At 41.3% G+C, this 18,981-nt stretch overlaps 1 protein-coding gene and 2 long non-coding RNA genes across 4 annotated transcripts in view; 2 read left to right on the top strand and 1 right to left on the bottom strand.

Annotated features, from left to right (window-relative positions):
* LOC136708862 (uncharacterized) overlaps nt 1-18,981 on the bottom strand; it is a 252,879-nt gene that overhangs the window by 20,855 nt on the left and 213,043 nt on the right. The window lies entirely within an intron of this gene.
* On the top strand, nt 9,587-13,484 carry sox4b (SRY-box transcription factor 4b). Its single transcript, XM_066683132.1, has 2 exons — nt 9,587-11,538; nt 12,693-13,484. The coding sequence occupies exon 1, from the start codon at nt 10,090-10,092 to the stop codon at nt 11,146-11,148; it is 1,059 nt and encodes a 352-aa protein (XP_066539229.1). The 5' UTR covers nt 9,587-10,089; the 3' UTR covers nt 11,149-11,538; nt 12,693-13,484.
* Nucleotides 18,859-18,981, top strand: part of LOC136708863 (uncharacterized) — a 103,237-nt gene continuing 103,114 nt past the window's right edge. Inside the window, exon 1 of the long non-coding RNA XR_010804404.1 lies at nt 18,859-18,942. This is a non-coding gene — a long non-coding RNA (uncharacterized lncRNA). The remainder of the gene's footprint in view (nt 18,943-18,981) is intronic.

The following is an 18,981-nucleotide window of genomic DNA, read 5'->3' on the forward strand; positions in this document are numbered from 1 at the left end:
TTGGGTTTACAGTAAATGTAGACAGGCACATGAATTACAACAATTAATCATACAGTCCCTCTTAGGGCTGGACAATAATTCAATATCAGTATATATTGCAATGTCAATATATATATATAATCACAATATAAAATGTTTCAATAACAATATGATTTTTAAACACATTTTCAAAATTTCAATATTCATTATTTACAGCATCTGTCACCCACTGACCGTCTTTACATTGCTTTGGAAAGGAATTAAACAGACTATAGATTCAGGAAATGTTTGTGTGTGTTTCCAGTTTATATTGTGATTATACAAATAGTTACAACAGCTAATACATAAAGCTCCTGATAACTGAAATACAACAACAATGTTTTTGTGTGTGTGTGTGCTGCAAATGTCAGAAAACATGGAATAAAACAAGTCATTGAGTTTGTGCATCATCTTACATAGCGTAATGACACTTTAGACCCTCCAGTCACAGTGCTGGACCTGCATTAACGTGACAGCACAAAGACAATTAAATAGAGCAAGACGACGTAACAAGCGCAGAGAAATAGTAGCATTAAGCAAAACCCAAAAAACAAAAACATAGCAGAAAGAGAAGAGGCAAAAATGGCTAAAAACCACGGCCAAATCAGAGTTTCACCAAGTCCCGCATTGACTTGTGGAGAAGGGGTATAATATTTCCCTTTTAAGGCTTTTGGTTATAATGCAAGGTGAAATCCAAGATAAGATACTGGATTAGCCTTATGTGGCCTTAACAGGATTGGAACTTACGTTCAACACATTATGTAGGTAAATATGTAGGTGACTTGTTTTATTTTGCATGATGAATATTCTTTACTGATATGCATTCCTACCTCAGCAGAAGTACACTTAGGCAAGCACAGATTCTCAGTGGTCCTTCCACCCAAGAGAGTTAACACCTAAATTTAGAGACCAAGTTTGTCCTTGATTCTTTTTTTTCCCCCTCTTCTCTCAGGTGGGTGTTGTTGGCCAGTCAAAGAGCCCATATGCACCATCCACTACTGGACGCAGGTCTGGCGTGGGCTGGTGGGTAATTGCTGGGATGGTGGGGGTCACTGCAGAAGGTTTCCCCTGCATTCTGGTTAGGTGAGAGTGTTAATGTGCCATATGTCTCTGTAATTTGCCAAAACCGCCCAGCCTGTTCTTGCCAACACCACCTGCCCTGAGGCACAATGGCCCTTCCTGAAGCCAGAGCGAATCAGACTTGCCGGTAATGGGCATGGGGTGAGTTTCACCCCCCACATTTTTTTTTTTTTTTTTGTAGCTCTGCAGTTGGATTTAATCAACTGCAGCTCCTGTGCTTTTTCAAAAAAAAAAAAACACTCAATTAGATCAGGTTTTCTTTTAATATAACACATGTTGCAATTAATCCCTCCCAATTAATGTTTTATTTTTACCTCGCGGCAGCCACAGCTTGGCATTCGACTGGACATTTTGAAACGTGTAAAGGTTTATGTACCTCTTCATCATGACTTCCCAAACCATAATTCCTAAGCTCTATTAGATAATGCACATTGCATGCCACCACAGAGCAATTATGAGTGACAACAACATTAAATATAATGTGGTCTTACCTCAACTATTGTTGACATTCATTAAGAAAATTACATCTGACATCAGTCTCACACCAGTAGTGTTGTTTTTACAGCATGTATGAGGACATGAGCCTCAACCTGTCGTCATTTATCACTGATATGATGCTTTATTTCATCTCCGCGACCATAAATGCATTTTACAATTCTTACATTATACTGTGAGCTATGCAACACAGAGCAACTACAGTAGGTTAAATCACACCTTCTGCCTCTTTCACAGCCACGGAATACTCCAAGGACTAGCACTTTTTATAGCTCTCTCTGTCATCAAATTTAATGTCGATGCGATCATGGTTATGATCCAGGCAGGGAGCTGGAGTTGAGACAGGTGTCCACAACTGTGAAGGGCTTGATGAAGAAAGAACCCCAGCATATGGTGACATTATTGATATTCACTGTTTTTATCTTTTACCTTGTTGCGTGTGAGACACGATATCTGCCTTTGTACAGACTTCAGAGAGGATAGATATAGATAAGAAAACCAAGATTATGGAAATGTTAAAAGGCTTTTTAAACCATTTCTACTTTCCTTTGAAGGACATTATGAATGCTCACATGCACTCTGCTCACCCAAGATCTCTTCTGCAAGGACAGGCATTAATAGGTAGTTTAAGCCATTTTGCTGTAGGTTCTACTCTTCTGATCAGGCTCTATATTAGATTTTGGAACATAGCTGAGGATTTGATGGTATTTAGCCAGGTACTGATGTTGAGTGATTAGTTCAGGTTCCAAAACTCCACATTCTAGAGAGACATCTTCAGCGGGATCTAAATTCCTTGTGTCCACATACTTGGGCAATAAATCTGACTCTGATACTGATAAAATGGGGCTCCATCATTGCTATTCCACAGGGCAATGCCTGACCAGTATATACCCCTCTAACTGACTACAAGCACTGAGTGTGGCGTCACCTATTTCTATTTCCTCTAATGAAACCTGTACTGTATTTGGGGGGTGGGCACTTGAGATTAAATAGTAGTTCACCTGTTGCCCGTGGAACTGAAATTGGACAATGAGTGTAGTAACAAGGAGGTCATTTTAATATCATATCTGGTCAGCAAAGTGACAGGCAGCAGCAAAATAAAGTGAGAATAAAACACTGCTTGCCACACACTAATATAAAAGGCTACATCAGGTGAATTGCCAGGTTGTACTCTGTACTGGCACTATATGCTGCCTTGCCTGTTATTGTGGCCCTCATGTTTATATTTTCCCTAGATTTCCTTTTCTTCCTGGCGTATACACATGCAGCATCCCCCTATCCTCCAGAGGTTTTTGGATGCCCCCACTCATGATTTAGTTCTGGTGCTGAGCCAGAGACACACACAAACACATGTCCAAATACTATTCACAACTCGCTCTCAGAATTTAAAAAGGCACCAGGCTAACCTTATACATTTTGAAAGACAATCTCCTCCTCCCCCAACACACACACACACACACACACACACACAACACAAAGCCCTCTACAGCCCTTATCTGCAGGCTCAATCTCAGCTCTCTCCCATGCCTATCAGGTGTGAAGAGGTTGCCATTTGGCTGTAATTGGTGTTCTGTCACTTTGTCAATCCAGTGGAAAATGTGTCCAGAATGCAGGCACAGCCATTTCTCCTCTGACAGTCTGTTTTAACCTTTTAGTCCGAATTTCGCAGGCAGTTATGTCGCCTTGCTGCTTATTTTGTTTCTGGACGTACAACAGCCTGTTTGGTTTGGAGTAAAGAATTATGGATGCAGATAGTTTTAGACTTTAGATTGAACCGGATCTTAGGATTTTTCACAGGAATCGTACGGAAGCAGAGGCATAGTTCATTCATTCATTTTCTGTAAATGCTTCATCCTGTGAGTCCAGAATCCTGGTGGGTCCAAATACTACCTGGAATCATTGGACAAAAGGCAGGATTATATTCTTGACAAGGCTCACCTCCACCCCACCCTCCTCCTCCTCACCCGCGCACACACACATCCAGACGTGGAGAGAACACACTAAATCCCTCACAGACCCCTCGCAGGGAATGAACACAACTCGAGGACACTGCTGTGCCCAACTGTGTTCTCTTTATATATTCAACCTTATTAATGTTAATTAATTTATGACTCGTATTGCTTCCACGGCTCCGATCAGAAGTTTAATTTCACTTTACCAGACTTGATCCAAAGCCTTGTTTAGAGGCTAATCTGACAAACTTAAATAGTGAACCCACCGCCGATGCAGATGTTCACACACATTTTATAATCTCCATGGAAAAGTATGAAATGATGTAGGACACTGAATAAGCTACACATGAGCCTGTATTTACCTTGCCCAATATCAAACATCAGCTAGATCCTCAAGGCATTTAGCTGTGGATTCAAACACTTTGGGATGATGAGCACTGGCATCCAACATCAACACCAACCCCTCTGTCTCAGATGACTGCCATTAGATCTATAAACCTTTTTTTTCTACTTCTAGTTTTTGTTACTGCAGAATTCAGCAGGTCTTATTTCACAGCTCTGGTGTATTTACTTTTGTTTGTAAAATGCATAAAAATGGTATAAGAATATGAAATAATATAAATTCCAGGTATGTGTCGATATGTCCAAAGTTTTGACTGCTCATGTGGGGCCCTGTGGTGTCTCTTATGAGGTCATGCTCAATTGCATACTTCATATCTGTCTGTTGTCCACACTGTGTTGTTGCTCAGTGTCACTGTGAGCCAAGAAGACCCCCTGCCACTGCTGTCCTGTCACACACTGATACATACACACACACACACGTCTCTCACTGTTTATGTATGCACTTACACATTCATAAACCCAAACAACCGTATTCATATGAAGTAGAAAATCTGTATATATATATATATATAGTGATATCCTTAAAGAACCCCTAAATGACTGTCCCCACTTTCTCTCCTGAGAGCTCTGAGCTCAGCCCTTCCAGACCCAACTCGAGGCAGCCAGACGTCACTCAGAGAGGCCTGGGACTGACAAGACCACACGTTTTGTTTGTGAACCACTGTATCTCTAGAGATGTCATCTGTCTGCGTAAACAGTCCCAGCCCAAGGGCCGCACTGTCAACATTTAAAGATACGGTACGCCACAGTTTCAGGCTTTCGTTTACACAATTTCTGTAACAATGTTTAATCTCTTTAGAGAAGCATGAAATAATATGCACATAAGGATAGGATCACTCTGGTCAAAGCCAAGTGGTATCTAGAGTCCCACACACTTCAGTTCCCATCTTGGGCAGGAAAAAATTCTGGATGAGAGCTCTTCCAAATGCCATAAATGTTAATGTATCTTTGCATAGCAACTGTTATATAGAGAATTAAGTCAATTAATAAACAAGCATACCCCAAATTCTTTTGTTGCTACTTATTTATGTACGTCTTTATTTATTTAATGACAAACTTTAACAAAATTCAGATAAGAGACAAAAAGATAAAATACAGATAAAAGATACAAGAGCAGCTGGTATCTTTAAAGTTTCATGATAAGAAAAGCAAAGAGGAATGGCCAAGAATGACTTCTGTTAACTGCTCTCCAATGAATGAATGCCCAAATATTAAGAGCAATTTTTCTGTTCTTATTAAATGAATATTTTGGAGTTACAAGGTTTTGCACATTTTCTACTGGATTAGAAGCCCTCTAACGACATATTTCCATTTACTGGACACTGTAAAATCCATTTAACGTATACATTCGCTGCGAGCAAAGATATTGACGTACTTTTCCCCCAGTACCTCAAAATATACTTAATTCAACAGCATTTCAGTAGGTATCAAATATACGCCATTTTCCCTGCTAATGTTTACACTCAATTTCTCTTTAGTTGAATGTAACAAATAAAAAAAAAAATATGCCACAACCTCTGCATAGACCATAGTTTCCAATATATACAAATTGTTCGATGTAGACATATTTTAACCCATAAAAAGCTGTTGATGTTTCAAAAGCTGCTCTGTAACCCAACCTCTCTTCTCTAGCATCTCCAGTGTGTATCACCTTTCTCCTCCACCTCCCCCCAGCAGTGAGACGAGCAGATGTTCAGCTTGTCCTCCCTGAACTTCTCAAATCAAAGTTTGACACAAACAGAACTTGCCACCAGGCCGACTACTAACTGCCTGTAACTGATTAACCGGGCATTACCAAGCAGCTGGTCCCAGATAAGATAAGAAAGACCCGCGCACCTGTTTAAATATGCTTTTCTTGATATGCCAATCAATACATTCATTATAGCAGCAGAAGTGCTTCCCCGTGTCACCTGCTGACACAGATTTATGTACTGTACATGTTTCTTTTCTTTCGCGCTATTTGTCACAAACCTGTGGACATTACGATGACGGATTTCATCAACAATCCTTCCAGTACAGTTAGAGCTGAGAGAAGAGTCTGAAGAATTACTCATTAAGAGGGATAAAGCCACCCAGCTTTGGGGCTCTGTGGTTGTGAAAGAGCCTTCTTTGGAGTAATGAGATAGAGCAATCTGGAGGCACTTGTGTTTATGTGGTTACATGCAGTCAAACCCTCACATTCATCCATCCATTCATTCATTCACTCATATCGTGGTGGGTCCAGGACCTACCCAGAATCATTGGGCGCAAAAAGTGAGAACACACCCTGGACAGAGTGCCAGTACATCACAGGGCAACACACACTCACCCAATCCCAACTGTGGACAAATTCACACACTCATTGCAATCTCACACGTGGGACATTTCTCACACTCACTCAGTCACTCAAGCACACACTCTTAACCAGTACGTCATGTCAAAACTTCCCAGACAGGTCGAGGCAGAAAACGACATCGCACAAACACAGTAATCAATTGAGGTCACATGTGAGATTACACTAAGACTTATTAGTGTTCCCTCATCAGCTGAAACCAACCAGTCACAGACCCTGGAAATATCAACTATCTATTACCGTAAAGACCTATGACATCAAACGTGGACACAGTGCTGTGGGGGTGTCAGTGCATTTATACAGTGTTGAGACTGAATATAAACGAATGACCTATAAAGATGTGAATGAAAGTGTAATTCAGGTGAACCTCAAACCGGCCCGAAGGAGGAAGTGCATGTTGGAGGATGATGGTACTTTAAGTCAAAGTCAAATAATATTTAGACAGAGGATTAAAAAAAAACATGTTTTTCTCATCATCCTTCCTGATGTACGGCATTAGAACATGAGTTTATCTTCCTTGTTATAGGCTGTTCTCCCTTGTGTAGCTTTATTTAAATTAACACACTTCTGAAACACATAAAACCATAAACCCGGTTGCTTATTTAGCTGAACTTGAATTACAGGTTGTTCCAGCGGCTAACATCCACTACACCATGCAACTCTGCAACAACAAATGGCAGAAGGTTCATGTAAAGTTCCCCTGTTGCTGATAACTGCATGTTTGTTTTTGTTTGGCTGAACAGCACCTGGCTCAGGTAGAGACACTGAGTCGCCAGTTGCATACACACCGCATGCTGAATAGCAGGACTATGTTTAGTTCATTGTTAGATATTTTGTAATTTAAATTTCACATAATGGGGTGGCACGGTAGCGCAGCAGGTAGTGTCGCAGTTACACAGCTCCAGGGACCTGGAGGTTGTGGGTTCGAATCCCGCTCCAGGTGACTGTCTGTGAGGAGTTGGTGTGTTCTCCCTGTGTCCGCGTGGGTTTCCTCCAGGTGACTGTCTGTGAGGAGTTGGTGTGTTCTCCCTGTGTCCGCGTAGGTTTCCTCTGGGTGCTCCGGTTTTCTCCCATGGACCAAAAAAACACACGTTGGGAGGTGGATTGGTGACTCAAAAGTGTCCGTAGGTGTGAGTGAATGTGTGTGTGTGTCTGTGTTGCCCTGTGAAGGACTGGCGCCCCCTCCAGGGTGTATTCCCGCCTTCCGCCCAATGATTCCAGGTAGGCTCTGGACCCACCGCGACCCTGAACTGGATAAGCGGTTAGAGACAATGAATGAATTTTTTTCTCATAATAAAAGGACAGAAGTAAAATACGAAAACAGTAATTCACAGGATGTACAAACACTACACCAAGCAGTGACAAAAACCAGGAGTGAGGTCAGCTCTGGCCTTACACCAGGATTTATTTGTTCCTTCATTACTTGCACTTAACATTCCACTGACTACTGTAATAACATATTTCCCTAGGAAGTCCATGGTTATTTCAGCAAGAAAACACCAGGCCTTATTCTGTACGTTATAACAGCATGTGTTTGACTGGCCTGTGTGCCATCCACATCAGTCTCCTATGGGAAAGACAGTGGCTCTAGGATAGTATCTCTGTCCCAAATTTTAGTCTGATTGTCTGCTCTATATTATGCCTCACTCAAAAGGCTGAAACGATTCTTATATGTTCAGTATTAATGGGGGAGATAAACTGTTGTAAACTGGTAATAGTTAAAAGTACTATGTGTAAATGACATCATTCATTGTCTGTAACCGCTATCCATTTCAGGGTTGTAACACACCCTGGAGAGGAGACAGTCCTTCACAGGACTACACACACTCACAGTCACTCACACTGGACACTTGAGTTACCAACCTACTAACATGTTTGGGAGAAAACCAGAGCACCTGGAAGAAACACACATGGACACCCGGTGCGACACTCAAACCCCCAACCCCAGATCCCTGGAGCTGTGCGAGTGTCACTATGTGTTGCGCCACAGTGCCGCTGTAAACTACACCACGGAAATCCATATCTGGAGCGTATGGACTGAGGAGTGACCAGTATGTTTTGAAACAGTGTTTCTATACCTCAGTATCCTCTTTTGTTTGAAATAAGTGAGGACGCTTTGTTATCTGATGCTGTCAATTTAAGTATTGAGCAAAGTGCAGTGAGGGCGCCTGTACTTCTACAGATATGTGAAATATGAGGAATTACTGGATTGCTTGTTTGCTCCAGGAACAGTTTGCTGATATGGACTGTTTTTTTTTTTTCTTTCTTTCTTTTTTATTTTTTATTTTTGGATAAACCTCTGAGGCATTATGTAATTTGCTCTGCTGCTGCAAGAATAATAAAGACCCGAAACATAGAGGCCTGTGGTGCAGCTCTTGGCTTCACTCTGCCATCTAGTGGCCGAAAATACTGCCCAGAGTTCCTCAGAGGAAGATTCAGAAGGATCACTCATTAATAAAACCTCCACTGCCAGAACAGAATTATGTATTGCAAAGGTAAATTATGATGATGATGAAGATAATGATATGATGATGTTGATAGACCTCTTTGAGCAACTAAACCACAGACGTGACCTAGAGATGGGGAGCAGGGTGAGGGACTGCTAGGACACTGAAAACAGGTGAAGAGAGACTGTGTCACTCTGGGATTATTTTGAATGAGAATAAGTGCAAAAGCTTTGTGTGTTGTGGAAAAAAAAAAGAAAAAGGAAAAAAAAAAGAAAAACCGCCTTTTCACTGACTCCGCCCACTTGTGGCCCAGAAAGCAATGCGTGGGCTCCCTGCTCTCGCTCTCTCTAGGCTTCATAACAAGACCACAAGGCGTCTCGTCTGCGCTCACAGACACTGCTCGGGAAAGAGAGAGTAAAAATGTGGCGCATATATATATATATATATATATATATATATAAACAATGAGGAGAAAACAAAAATATAATCAAATGTGGACTGTGCAAAGTTATGGCACCTTTTACATTTTTATTGTTTTAATTAAAACATTTGCAGTATATTTACAAATAAATGTGTTCCCTGGACTTTTTCTATTCATCTCTCTCCAGTCAAAGCTCTGACACAACAGGTCCGTCCGTCCTCTGCTGAAATCAACAAAACAAAATAATAAACAAACATAAACAAACACTGTCATCATCAGCGTGTCTCTGCGAACCCCAAACTGTCCTCCTCGTGCTGCTGGAATGAGGTCAGACCCAAACACCCCTCATCGCACGCGCCCATTGCCATCCCACCCCCTGTACGGCTCCCCCACTCCCCATCCCTCCCACCCCCCCACAAAACACCCCCCTCCCCACCTCTCGCGCCTCGTCTAATCAGCGGGAGAGGGGGGCGTGGTCTCGACGGTAAGGCAGGCTGGAGACAGGCGCTGATTGGCTGCAGGCTGCGAGCAGCGGAGGGATAAAGAGAGGCAAGAGCGCAGGAGAGCAGAGAGAAGCTAGAGGAAGAGTGAGACAGTGAGAAAGAGCGTGAGAAACTGAGCAAGAGTGGAAGAAGAGAGACGAGTGGCACGTTTCAGAAGTTTGAGCGAGTCAAGGAGAGCTACACGCGACCAGCCAGGGTTAGAGAAGGGGGCTATGAGGGGAGCCAGCCTTCCTCCTCCTCTTCATCATCTTCCTCCTTCTCGGGACACTCGCTCCCGAGTTGACGTGAACTTTTTTTTCTGCTTCGGCTGAAACTTTTTGGACTACGGCGGGACGGACCAAGAGAAACTGAAGTGAAGAAGTTGTTGACTTGTTTACCTGCTTGTTTGTTTACTCTGAGCTGAGAGAGAAGGAAGGAGAAGAGAAAGAAAGAGAGCGACATGGTGCAGAAGGAAGCGAGCAGCCTCGCTGACTCGGGGACGATGGAGCTGGACATCAGCTCTTCACCTTCATCCTCTTCGTCGCGCCTGGGGGACCCGGGCTGGTGTAAGACGCCGAGCGGACACATCAAGCGCCCCATGAACGCCTTCATGGTGTGGTCCCAGATCGAGAGGCGCAAGATTATGGAGCGCGCTCCGGACATGCACAACGCCGAGATCTCCAAGCGGCTCGGCCGGCGCTGGAAGCAGCTCACCGACGCAGACAAAGTGCCCTTCATCCGCGAGGCGGAGCGGCTCCGGCTCAAGCACATGGCGGACTACCCGGACTACAAATACCGGCCCCGGAAGAAGGCGAAGACCGCGGGGGGCGCCGCCAGTACCGGAGCCACCGGAACCAGACCGAGCTCCGGTAATAAGTCCTCTAAGAAGAGCGCGAGCAAGTCCCAGAAAGTGGTGGACGAGCAACAGCAGCAGCAGCACGCGCCGCTCTACAAGTGCAAGCCCGCCTCCAAAAAGTCGAGGCGCGTGCACGCCCCCGGAGGAGTGACTGGCGGCGGGAGCTCGTGCACAGCGGCGGTGCCAGCGAGCCCGACCCTCAGCACCGCGGCAGAGTGCGCAGACCCTCTCAGTCTGTACGAGGACGCGGGCGCGCGCGACAGAGCCGAATCACCCGGTGCAGGCGGCAAGAGCGCGAGGAGCGCCCACGTGTACGGCTACAGCTGCGGCTACAGCTCCGGGGGGCGTTCGTCTCCCACACCGTTCTCGTCCACGGCCTCGTCGCGGTCCTGCTCCGCTTCGTCCATGTCCTCCTCGTCGTCGTCTTCGGACGAGGAGCTGGAGGACGACGCGAGCGCCAGTGCGAGCCCGGGCTTCGACAGCGTGTCGCTGGGAAGCATGGGCAGCAGCTCCGTGACAGCGCTGGACCGAGACGGGGAACTGAGCGCGTGCGAGTCCGGCTCGCACTTCGACTTCCCGGACTACTGCACGCCCGAGGTGAGCGAGATGATCTCCGGGGACTGGCTTGAGTCCACCATATCCAACCTCGTGTTTACGTACTGAGAACGGCGGCGGAGAGTATAAACGGCTTGAACAACAACAAAAAATAAAACACAAAAAACAACCACACGGAGCGTGGTCTCGCGAGAGCAGCGCAAAGTTGACTCTGAGGGTCTCGGAGGCTGAGAGGAGCTCCTTGTTCTCGGGAAACTGAAATAAACAACAACAACACGAAGAACGTTCTCGCGAGAGTGTCGAGGCAAAAGTTTGTGGTGAGGGAAACGGACTGGAGGAAGGGGCTGAACCCGAACACTCCTGTTGTTATTGAGCTTCAGCTCGAATAAAATTCGAGAAAGGAAGTCGACTTCAGCTTCGGTGAAGGACTCGAGGTGTTTCGGGAAGACAAGCGGAGGAAGAGCTCCTGGAGACATTTGAAAGAGAATAATAAGAACGGTAATGATGAACACTTGTGAACTGGAAAACTGTGATTGATTTGCACGCACGTGAAGGGCAGGCGTTTGGTCCGCCACTTTTTCTAAACCTTTTTTTAACTTAAGAACATTTTCCAACAGACAAAGGGGACTTTTGAGGACTCGCCATGTGAACTTTTAAGAGGTACAGACCTTTTTTTTAATCAGTTATGGTGGAGTTCGGAACAAGGTGAGACCTCTTTTTGAGAAAAGGAAAAAAAAAAAAAAAACTGAGAAGAAAAGAAACGCATGTAAAATGTCCTCTCTCTTGTATTGAGATTTTCTCTGTCAGGCTGTGGAACAGTTGAACTAGCTGTAGGGTTATTTTAAGTGGATAGGTGGCGCTATGTTTGATTCCTAGGAAAAAAGTGAAAAGGTTTTTTGTTTTGATTTTTTTTTAAAAAAAGGAAAGAAAAATCACCAGCTGTTTTCATGCTTAAAACTTCAGGATTCAAACACAAACTCAAATCTGTGCTGAACTTTATACTCTTACTGATTCAGGACCAAAATCCTCCTGTCTTTCTTCTTTTTTCTCAGATGTTCTACGTGTTGAGGAAAATGCTCTGGATTTGTCAGCATTGTGTTTCTTTTATACGTGTATGTGTTCCAATGCCATTTTTTATATGGATGTATTTATATAGTACTGGCCAATGTTTTTGTTTTTTTTTCCCCTTTTTTTTCTGTTCTTGTCCCACATTCACAATACCTGTCTCCTTCTCCGAAGAAGGGCTAGAGTTTTAACTTGTTGATTTAATTTTGTTTTTATATTTAAATGTAGACTTTTGACACTTAAAGAGAGGAAACCTTTGATTATTTTCTCAGTGTATTTTTGTACAAATATATAAATATATATATATAGATATATAAAAAAAAAAATGGGGGTATCAATCAGTGTGTTTGGCTGTTTGGATTTCCTATCATTTTAAGACCCAGGTTGGCTGATCGTCTCTGAATCAGCCTCCTGTCCGTGTTTACAGCTTCAATCTGCAGGCGTCTTAAAGACACAGCTCACTTTCTCCAACCCACCCCCAGTATATAGCCTTCGAAAGGACATTTCTACATTTCACTCCAGAGTCTTTGCTGAACACAGAGATTGTAGCTTTAAATGACCAAATCTCTCTGCATTTTTTTCTATAGGTATCGAGATGTTTCGGGTTTTCTTTCAACCACTGGACAGAATTTAAATCGCGACCTATCGAACCGCCGATTTCGAGTCTGCGACGATTTATTGTGCTGCGACTTTCATTGTATTTGACTATTTTAATCTTTTCTACTTGTCGACTAAGTATGGCTAATTGTTTTAGTATCTTACGGCATGGTGGATAGATTTTGTATTTCTGATTCAGGTTTATAGCTGTTGTGTTTCAGTAAGAAAATATAAAAAATAATATAAAAAAAGAAACTTTGAAAAATTTAGTGAAATCATCTTTGTACAGTTGACTGTATTATACGCAAGACTTAAAAAAACAGAAAAAAAAGAAAAAAGATTGTGTGTTTTATGTATGTTGTTGCGCTATAACATGACAGGCACTAGAACAGCTATCTTTATACACTTTTTTGCTTAGCCTACTTTAAAGATGGTTGTTGAGGATTTTTATATATAAATATATATACAGTTTAATTATATTAACTTTATTTTCATCCATTCTGTGCAATATGCTGTGTAGAAATATTGTTTTGTCTAATCATGCCATAACACATTTTTGAGGGGAAATCTCATGCCAGCTAAATGTGTCAAGTCACTGCCTGTCAGATTGTTAATATACTCCTGTACAGAACCCTTTTTTCAGGAAGGAAATAAAATCAGCTGGAACTGAACCCTAATCATGCTCTGATGACTTGTTTCCATTTGATTTTGGCATAAAAAGTGGGTGTGTCCTGCAGCGTGTCTAACGTCTGTTCCAAAACATTATCAAATCTGTGTTTGACTTTGTTGGTGGTGATAATGAGCATACACCAGTGCTCTTGCTGAGGGGCTTTAAATTAAACACCCTGTAGATTAACCACAGTGTAAATACCAAGAATAAAAGTCACACAAGCATATCTCTGAAAAATGTGAAAGGTGATACACTGGGGCTTCATGCATTCACTTGCTGAATGTCTAGCAGACTGCCTCCCCTCCCCCTCCAGCAGACACAGTCTGTTCTGAAGAAAAAGAAGGGGGTGGGTGGGGAGCTAGGGCCCTCCAGCTCCACATGCGATACTGCATAGTTAAACTGCTCTAGAACAAGAGACTTCGTAACTGTTAGCGTATCCCTTCGTAGACTAAATGATTAAATGAATGATGTTAGCTTGATAAGGAATGGATATAACAGCCACACGTTCAAAAACCCGCTTAGCTTTGCCAGTACTTTGAAACCAGACTTTGAAGTGAGTGATATGAAGAGGCATTTTTTTCCCCCCATCTTCTCCACATCTCCCTCTTAGCTGATTATACTCAAACTGCAGCAGAGTCCCAAGAGCAACTCAACAGGGGGCTTTGGCCAAATCTCTCTCTTTCCCTATGGGAGGGGTGTCAGACAGGGAACCAGAGACGAACCAGCCTGTCGGTCTCAGAGGAGGCTGAAGAAAGGAGAGAGAGAGAGAGAAAGACAGATATAGAGTGGTCAGATACACAGAGCAAGTATTGTTAGTGGAGTTGTGTGTGGGCGTCCACAGTGTCTGCCTGGCTGTGTGTTACATGACTGCATTCTCTATGAAAGAGACATGGGTTTATTTTTCATAAGACACCTTCTGGCAGGCAATTACTGTAAATGGAAGCAGGTACTCACTGCTCTCTTTATAATATCCTGTACCACCCAGGGCCACAAATCACTCCTAAGTTTGAGTATAATAATATAATATGCACCTTTGAGTATAACAAAGAATAAGCTCAAACACAACAAGCCAAACTTGTCACCTGTAGGTGTTTCCTGACCATAAAAAACCCAAACATATTTAAGAGCTAATGTGTTAAAAATGCTCAGTTTATTCCTTTGACAAGTGTAATCCTAACTCGGCTAGAGTTGTGCAGAAAATGAATGCATGACCAACAATACAAGTGATAGAAAAAGATTGAGACCACCAGCCACAGCTTTGCATTGCCTCAGGCTTTGTGTTTGTATCAAAACAGTCTTGGTGTCAGCTTTGAGAGAGGCAGTATCAGTGTTTGTACTTTAAATAGTGCCCCATTGCCTGAGGAACAGTAGCTCGCCCTGAGCACAGACCTGAGTGTACCCTAAATATGTTGCCACACTAGTGATAAAAGAAGGTTATAAAATCACAAGAGAATTTACTGTAAACTGTTGTGTATTTGACTTGAGGAGAAAAACATACTCTTTGACATACTTTAACTTGAACAGCCCAGTTTTGTTACTGAACACATAAAATCTACGAAAAGACTTAAAGACTTTTATTAAATGTAAAAATAAGAACTATGCTAATGTGAAAAACAATCAAGGGTGAGATACCAAAAGTTACATTTACACCATCTCTTTACAGTGAGAATAACTAGAGTGGACACACAAAGTTACATTATGTCATCGGCAAATAAACAAGACACCAGTCTCTACTTACAGAGTAATTACACAAGTATAATTTTACTGTGCCAATCTTACAATATCTAAAAGGCACAATTATATAATGCATCATATCCTGCTGTTAAATACACACATGCAAGATATTTTAAAATAATTATTAAATAAAGTAGCTTGGGGGCAATGTTAGTTTGCATCCAGTTGCAGAGTATTACTGCATTATTTACTGATCACACAGTTAATGTTATTGTTGTTGTTAAGTGTATTGTTGTTGTTTTTTTTAAATAAATATTATCTACAACACTTGGATCCCTTACTTTAGTAACATGGACACTGAAGAGTATTAAGCCTAGTATTAATGTGTCCTTGGTGGATGATAAAGTTGCCCTAAAGTCCCCTGACTCCCCCATCCCACCTCATTCTTTTCCTGCATTCAAACATAAAGTACTAACTTCACTAGCAACATCTGAAATTTATACTTTATATTTTTCCATTTTATTTATTTAATAACTCAAATTATTCAGGCACTTGCAATTTTGCTGAGAGCACCTGTGTCTCTGACATGCTCCAAAATCTCACATTATCCCATATTACCATCACATATTATTGTATTATAAAATACATTTTTGAAGAGTAGCTTGATTGCATGATGACTTCAGGAGTTTCCAAACTCCTGTTTGCACACCACACGAGGGGGACTGATTCCCAATTGGAATCAGTGGGAATAGTAAACATCTTTACATCTTTTACAAGTCATTTTCCTAATTATTAGGCAGGCAAGTCAATACAAAGAATATTACATATTTTTCTAATGTATCAATATAATACAGTGATTAAAGGTAAAAAAAATCCTAAACTATTAAAAAAATATTTGTAGGGGGTGCATTTAAATATTATATAAATAAAGTTTATTATAATAATAAAGTATATATATATAAAATGAATGGGGCAGCATATTAAGATCCTTTACTGGCTATATTACATAGTATGACTGAAAATATTCAGGAAAATCCTGGGAAATCTCAGTCCATGAAGGGCAAGGTAAGGAAGCCAGAATAATGTCTTTTCCCTGAATGTCCATGGTTATTTCAGCAAGACAATTCCAGACCAATCATGTGCTTCTGGACAAGAGGGTGTGCACCTGACTGGCCTATCTGCTGACCAGATCTGTCTCATATGATTTATCAAGAAGAGGAACATCTGACCACAGATGGTGGTATGCCTTGGTCTCAACTATGAGTGTGCTGACTGTGTGTAAATATGTTCACGTTTACAAAATACTATTAACTTGGTCAGTGAAAAAAATATTTAAGATTAATATAATTTCAAGAGAAGTCCTAAATCTGGAGGAATAAAAGATAAATAAATAAATAAAATAAAATATGAAATATTTTGTGGTCACAGGACCTTTATAGCATTTACATTGTGTAATATTAAGAACCACTGACTGAGGTGGTGGGGGTGTGTGTATATATACACACATTTAATGCTTTATTTGGATTTAACATATAAAATACAATATCATATAAAACCCAAATAATTGTTCAGAGTCATTGCACAGTTCATAATTAAATTCACAGTATGCATTTCTCATGGAGACAGATGACAGCGTCTTCTCCAGATAAACAGACTCCCTATAACTGCAGAAACAGAACAATACTTCACTATGTGCTTACTATATACTATGTGTATATATATACACACACACACACACAGTATGAAGGACAGCTACTGTGTTCAAATGATGCCGTAAACTAAAAATCCACGAAAATGGAAATACAAATTTTTGATTGGAGAGCAACAATTTACTACTTCAATATAGTATAATGACTAGCTTGTGTTAATTTGGCTGAGAGTGTCGGTGTCTCTGACATGCTCCAAAATCATTATCCCATATTACCATCACATATTATTGTATAATAAAATACATTTTTGAAGAGTAGCTTGATTGCATGATGACTTCAGGAGTTTCCAAACTCCTGTTTGCACACCACACGAGGGGGACTGATTCCCAATTGGGCAGAAACAGAACAATACTTCACTATGTGCTTACTATACTATATACTATGTGTATATATACACACACACACACACACACACACACACACACACACAGTATGAAGGACAGCTACTGTGTTCAAATGATGCCGTAAACTAAAAATCCACGAAAATGGAAATACAAATTTTTGATTGGAGAGCAACAATTTACTACTTCAATATAGTATAATGACTAACTTGTGTTAACCAGCTTTAGTATTGCAGCATAACATTACTTATCTTTAACAAAATGTATGAAATTCGTATCATTAATATTTTGTACTCCTATTAAAGGAGCACTAGTCAAGATTTGGTATTTTTACACCTGGGCTGACCCTACAGTTTCAGAGTGTAATTCATATTTACACCACTGTCCTGAAATCAAGGGGGGAGAGAAGGGGGAGGTTCCCTACCTGCCTCCAAAAGTTACACAGTGCAGCATCGGCAGTGGTGAGCCCTAAATAGCAATGACAGAGGCTCCGTTCTCCTATTACAGGTCAATGAAGTGTAACAATGATTTGAACCTGTACTTTTAAGTTAAACATACTACCTAACGTTCCTTTAATTCACCCTATTAATTCGTACGGATGGACTTTAGCATAAGGACCTGCTTACTTATAACATTCTGTAATAATATACATAAATATCACAAATTACTCTCAGGCACTTTACACAATTACGTCACAGGAAGAGTAGATCAGATTCAAGTTTACCCTGAGACCAATATGTTAATAAACAAATATGAATAGTTAGATAACTAATGTTATCATCTTAACATGATTAATTTAACAAAATTGAAATTTGATCCTTTATGGCAAATATACTGTTATTTATTGCAGAATACCTGAATTGTATTCTATTTTATTGTTGTTTGTAGATTCATGGCTTTGTTTTCATTAATTGCTAGATTTTTGATGTCTTACATTTGCTTCATTCATTCAAGTTACGTACTTTATATGGTCATTTTATTAAGTTTACTTAATTTCTCCTTATGGTGGTTCTTCCTTGTTGAGGTAATATCTAACTGTCTGCTCTTTGTTGAGTTAGTGTTTATTTTTTAAGTTGAGTTGTCTGTTATGTTAGCCTTTCTAAGTTGCGCTCTCTTTATTGACGTTTTGAAATAGATTAGCCTGACCGCTAAGATTTCTTTGATTTAGTTATTTTGTTGTTGTTGTTAGTAAGGTTTTGTCCAAGTAGTGCACTTCTTAGTTGTGTTAACTTCTCTTTGATGAATCACTTTGTTTATTTTACCTGCCTTGAGTTAGACTCTTTGCTACAGTTTTTGTACGTTAGCCCTTTATCAAGTTAGTTTGAGCTCCAAGTTAGCGACTGTTTATGAAGTTAGTCTTGCATTGACTCTTTTTTGTTGCATTAGTGGCTCTTTGTAGAGCCATCTTTACTTTGTTAAATTAGCTTCTCTTTCTTAATTAGCCTCTCTTTGTTAAATTAGCTTCTCTTTCTTAATTAGCCTCTCTTTATAAAAGGGACTCGACAAAGTTAGTTTTTGTTCAGTAAGTTCGACTGTGCTGAGTCAGTATTTGTTAAATTAGCCTCACTTTATTAACTTAGTCTCTCAGTGTTGAGTTAGTCTCTTTTAGTTACATTGTACTGGGTGGTCGTGGAGGGTCTTTCTCTTTGTTGAAAGGAGCTGAGCTCGCGCGCTGGGCGGGACTGGGAGTGAAGTGAAGAAGGCGCGGCCGAGCTGCAGACCCCCTCCCTAACCCCCCCACCCCCCCTCACTTCACTTCACACGTGTAGACAAAGGGAGCCATCAACAGCCAGCAGCACCAATATTATCCCTCCAAAACTCTCCAAGTTCAGCCAGGAGCCCGCAGGTGAGTCCGCGCTGCGCGTCCACACACACATCCACCGCT

The sequence above is a fragment of the Hoplias malabaricus genome, chromosome 10 (genome assembly GCF_029633855.1).
Source record: "Hoplias malabaricus isolate fHopMal1 chromosome 10, fHopMal1.hap1, whole genome shotgun sequence".
NCBI classification, from domain to species: domain Eukaryota; kingdom Metazoa; phylum Chordata; class Actinopteri; order Characiformes; family Erythrinidae; genus Hoplias; species Hoplias malabaricus.

Coding starts and splice junctions, on each gene's coding strand:
- sox4b (XM_066683132.1), top strand. CDS start 10,090: ATGGTGCAGAAGGAAGCGAGCAGCCTCGCTGACTCGGGGACGATGGAG.